The 5452-nt window shown below is 50.6% G+C and overlaps 1 protein-coding gene across 1 annotated transcript in view; it reads right to left on the reverse strand.

Annotated features, from left to right (window-relative positions):
- Positions 1-9: 9 nt before the first annotated feature.
- Positions 10-5452, reverse strand: part of RAB39B (RAB39B, member RAS oncogene family) — a 7426-nt gene continuing 1983 nt past the window's right edge. Inside the window, exons 2-3 of the mRNA XM_014954923.1 lie at positions 5302-5447; positions 10-1089 (exon numbers count right to left, since the gene is read on the reverse strand). Coding sequence (XP_014810409.1) covers positions 663-1089; positions 5302-5447 — 573 coding nt within the window. The 3' untranslated portion in view covers positions 10-662. The remainder of the gene's footprint in view (positions 1090-5301; positions 5448-5452) is intronic.

Below are 5452 nucleotides of genomic sequence, written 5' to 3' on the forward strand. Positions count from 1 at the left end.
GGGGGGGAGGAAGGGTGGAATAATTTAAATTTTAATTACCAATCAAATAAGTACTGTTTTCCTCTTTAAATCCCACAGAATATTCTTTGCTATGGAACTAGATTTAAGAACATAAGAAAGAAAATTCAGAAGTGTGCATACCATGTCAATAAACTTTTCCTGTGGAGTTGGCCTTATGAGGAAAAGGTGTCTGTGCTGCCTTTACACCTTCCTGGTAATAAACAGCTGACACAAAGAAAGATGTCCTCTTTCTTTCCCTCTGTCTGCCCATTTGTCACACTAACGAAGTATCCACACTGTGGCTTCAATACCCAGCACGGAGCTATGGATTTACTGAAAAGAGGACATGTACAGTACCCTGGCGTGTGCCAGCCCACTCAGCTCTCTCTGTACTCTCTCCTCTCTCGTGCAGCCCCTCATTTCTGCTTCCTGTCTCCTCACAACATCTACATGCAGCCTCACTCTCCGTTAGGTTTGTAGCCCCCAGTTCTGCAAGATTATTTGGAACAGAACATTTCTTTCCGGGGTCTGTTCTGGTGTCCAAAACAACGTGGGAGGCTGTTCACAACGGGAATGTTGCTCTCCCTTCTGTCACACCGAGTTCACTTAGTAAAGTACATTTGGTTAGTAGAGTTCATCACCACTTGTCTCACTAGAAGAGCTCAGCACAAGCATCGCCTATCTGATTTCACCACTTCTTCTGAAGAGTGCACTACATTTGGGACAAACCCGCTCTTTACCCCTTCCCATCCCTCCTGGATTGAAATGTCCCCCCTTTTAACAAGCTCGTATATATCTCGAGTCAGATCAGTGAAGGCCTTCTCCACATTAATGGCATCCCGAGCAGAGGTCTCAATGTACTTCATACCATATGCAGCAGCCAGTTTCTCAGCCTCGTGCCTGGTGACTTGCCGCTGCGTGTCAAGGTCACACTTGTGCCCTACCAAAACAAAGACGATCTGGTACGGCTGGACGTGCACCTTGGTCTCCTCTAGCCACTCGTGGACATTCTGGAAGGACCTGCGGTTTGTAATGTCAAAGAGGAGGAGTCCGCCAACTGAGTTCCTGTAGTAGGCTCTGGTGATGGACCTGGAAACGAATAAGCCACAACAGAAGTCTAAGTTACAGCTGTTTGTGAAGAAGGGCAGAGGAGTTTCACATGGGGTTTTGTTTGTTTGCTTGTGCCTTCTGATTACTTTTTTCTTAAGTCAAACATAGGCCTTCTGAACATACATCTTTGTTTAAGAAAGCAGCATTACCACCACCCTGTCTACCCTGCAAAGAGAGGGCAGAGGGGCCATTCAGACAATGTCTTAGCACTTTTAGCCTGTGCTCTGTAGAGCTTGTCCTTCAAAAAGACACCTAATCTTGGCTTAAAGACTTCATCCTTGGGTAACGGCCCCATTTGACTTATTACAGCTCCGTTCAAAATCCCCACCACCATTTTTGGTCTCTATATTCTACCATGAATTTCCATATGCCCTTTGCTGTTAGTCTCAAGAGCCCCATCCCCCGCCTCTGAATACTTTGTCTAACCCATTGGTTTAGAAGCGCTGTAACAAATCAAAGGATCCATCTGAAACCAAACACCCACTCTCTGACACATACATAAAAGCAGGAGACTGCAGATCTGGGAGGCGAGCCATGGGGTTGTAGCTCCTCTGCACACACACGGGGCCGTGGCACGGGGACATCCATCGACCCCTACACTTTCTTCCACTATGCCACTGGTCAAACCAACAGCACACACCAGTACAGCTGATGCACTAACGGGAGCTGCCATCTGACCCCCCGAGTAACAGCAAAATCATACAATGGCTTCCCAGGGGAACCTGCACTACTGTTGGTCTTGTTCCTGCCAAATACTGACGACATTAAACAGTAACTAAAAAGACCCCCGAACCACGGGCTGAGGAGTGGAGCGCATCTTCCACAACTCTTCTCAGCAAGGGCAGACGCCAACGTGGAAGAAGCAGCACAGGAAGCCTGCCAACGCAGGGCGACGGAGCGAAGCCGAGAGCACGAGGCTGAGCAGAGCTACAGTTCAATGACTACTACACATGGAAAAATCAAGAAGCTGTAAAACTGTGCTGTTTCTGCAAAGTCATGGATTCATTCTAAATCCAGAAGCAATGATCGATTTCAGTCCCTGGAGGAATTCACACTTGGGCCTGAACTTTCCTTGCCGGGAAAACATAAGCACTGCTGCGTTTTTACCTTGGGACAAGTCCTTTTTTTAGACATGCAAGACTGTTATTAGGGGTTACTTGGTCCTGTAACGTGTGAATTTAGCAAAACTGCCCCAAGAAAGGATGAACTGGAGTTTTCAAGGATTGCTTTATCAACAGACATGCAGTGACAGGTGAAAACCCACAGCCAAAACTGAAGAAAGCCAGAAGAGGGGGGGGGGAAGATAGTTGGCTGCGTTTGGATAATTTCTCCTCTCCCAATTATCTGGCTGAGGGACAACAGTAGCTCTGCACATTTGGCACTGAGGGAATTAGATCTGCCTTTGCTATCTAGCCAGCTGCAAACAGATATTGGCTTTGAATTCACCCCCAGAATGTCACAGGCATTTCTGCTTCTCCCTTGAGTTCCATGCCATCAGTCCTGGCTCCTCCTGCCAACATCAACAACGCCTCAGGTACTTCTGAAAGACGTGACAGGATCTAAGCTGAATGCTGCTTTGAGGTAAAACTAGGTGAAGGTCTCGGTGCCTTTTCTTAAAGCCTTTTCCACAGCCCGTTTTCCTTACCGACCCCCAGGAAGCAAACTATTGCCTTCATGCTGCACCTCACTCCCCAGTTCCCTTCCAGGACTCCTACCTTCCCTCCTCCTGCCATGCTCATAAATGCTCGTGCAGAGCAGTACGGGGATTTGCACCTATTTGGCCAAGTTTTACTATAAAGGTATTGCCTCTGTCTGGGAGTCACTGTGTACCTGTGGTGGGGACTCCTGCACCTGAGGTCCACACCTGTTTGTTTGAGTCTTTCCTCTCAGCCAAAGGCGGGCTGCCAGCTGGAAGGAAGCAGCTCTTCTGTAGGTGGTGGTACACAGTTCCAGGGGGTGAGGGCTGCACACGCTTTTGCTTTTGTTAGTATTATACAACATCACGTTCCAGACAAGGAAATCACAGTTATCTGAGCAACCGGAGACGTGCAAAACCTGCTGGATCCAGGAAAACCTGCTCTTGTACAGCTCCAAAGCAGCCTCCCGGCAATACAGAATGGCACATGCTTGACTGTAATTTAAGCTTTGCCCGCACGGAAATTGCTTCTAATTTATGGAGAGTGAAAGAGCTCACAACAGGGGTCAGGAAGAGCAGAAACGTAGTGCAGCTGCAGACTAGAGAATGACAACAAGGTGTCTTCAAAATAACTACAATGATTTCTTCCTTGTGGGGCAGCCATTAAACCATGCAAAGCAGACTGGAAATGCTCAAATCAGAAAAGGCTGAGAAGTCGGAGTTCATTCTTACGAAATTCCTTCTTAAGAAATTCCCTGTGCTATGACAAAAAGAGTTCAAGGGTTCTGGAGAGAACCTGCATCATTGTGCTTCTTGCCTATGTCCCCAAATCTGAGAGCCCTCAGCTTATTTGAGTAATAGCTACATTTTGCCGTTTACCCAGAAAAAGAGCTGGCAGGAGGAGCCCAAGAGTTGCTGTCTTTATGGGGCATGATTTGTCAAAGTGCTAATGGTGATTTGAAAGAGATAAAGCCAAAACAGACTTCTGTGCCTGATTTTTTTCATCCCTCAGAGTGCACCATAAAGGCACCTGGGTTTGTTCACTTCCCTCTAGCCTTTCACATTGGGAATTTAAGACTGCAAGGGCATTTCAAAGTTGCATGATGTGTTTTTTTTTATGTCACTCACCGTTCCTGCCCCTTACACTCTTCCTGCCTTTGAATGCTGCTGCCCATCGCAGCACTGCAGCCTGCCCTTGCGCTGAAGGTCGCCTGCTCATCATCATTACAACCCGAGCGCCAGGCCGGGTCAACCACCAGCACTAAGGGTAAGCAGCCTCCAGGGCCCCAAACTTCCTGATGTGTAAAAGAAAGGAAATTGAAGCCATCCAACAGCTTTTGCTCTTCACAGCAAAGGCAGAAGCTAGGGAAGGCACCCAGGCCCATTTTTTCTACAGACCTCAGCCCAAGATGCAAAGCTGGAAGCTGATGCAACTGCAAGCAAAAGCACCTCCTCTCTCAGCAGAATAAAGCACCTGCTCCTCGCCCTGAAAGGCTGCAAGGTAGCAGAAGAAAAACCTGTCAGTAAGGACCAACGACTGCGCATCCTGGGCCACATGCCAGCGCCACAGATGCAAAGGCAGGCGGTGAGAGGGGTGAGGGTAGGGGAGGTTTCATCTATTGAATGAAACCAAAACATTCCTCAGGCAAGTCCCTACAGCACAGCAGCAGAAGCTCTATGAAACTGTGCGGAGATGTGGAGCAAGGACAGTGCTCCTGGAGGGAGCAGGATGAAAGAGAGGATGAGGGTTAAAGATGCACGAAAAATATAAGCAATCTGGAAGCAAGGAGCTGAGGGTACACTCACACCCCTTCCAAAGGAGCAGTGTCTGAGCAGCACACATCCCTGGGCAACACCAGCCCCCTGTGCAGTTGGGGCCAAGCCTGCTCCAACCCCGACTGGTGGTTTTATCACGCAGTTCTGTGGAGAACTCCTGGCACGGCCCCACACACTGCTTTTATTTTTCCTCATCGCGTCCCCGTTACTATGGCTTAAGCTCTCAAGCTGTTTGTGTTGGTGCGGTGCTCGGCCTGGCACTCTCCAGAAAGCACCATCCATCTCCGCACAGCCTCAACCGCGGGTTTGTCCCGGCCTTTCTCAGCCCTATGGGCAGCGGAGCAGAGAATCAGACCGGGAATTCCACCGCGTTCAGCGACCCTAAAGGTGAAACACCCCGGTGACTGCCTCTGCGCCACGGGGAGCAGGCGCCCTGCCTCCCCAGCTGCATCCTCCGCGCACAGCTCCCTGGCGGCTGATGGCTGTCAACATCCCCACAGCCCAGCGCGGCCTCCAGCCCCTCCGACCCCACACAGCCTGTACACATCCTATACATCCCGCGCGCGGCCATTTGGGGGTGGGCACCGAGCCCGGGCACACAAAGCGGTACGCTACGGGGGAGGGAAAAAATAAAGGCAAAAGGTGCAATTTGACTCTTCTTTGTCTCATTCGCCAAACGCCTCGCAGAAGGAGGAGGGCGCCGGCCCCAGCCCCGCATCCCCGGCCCCAGCTCCGCATCCCCGACGCGGCCCGCCCGCCCCCGCCGCCGCCGCTCTCACCGGAACCGCTCCTGCCCGGCCGTGTCCCAGATCTGCAGCTTGATCCTCTTGCCCGGCTCGATCTCCACCAGCCTGGAGAAGAAATCCACGCCCACCGTGGGGTCGGAGATCTGGGCGAAGCGCCCCTCGGTGAAGCGGCGGATGAGGCAGG

This window comes from Calidris pugnax, unplaced genomic scaffold (assembly GCF_001431845.1).
Source record: "Calidris pugnax isolate Ruff unplaced genomic scaffold, ASM143184v1 scaffold38, whole genome shotgun sequence".
Taxonomy (NCBI): domain Eukaryota; kingdom Metazoa; phylum Chordata; class Aves; order Charadriiformes; family Scolopacidae; genus Calidris; species Calidris pugnax.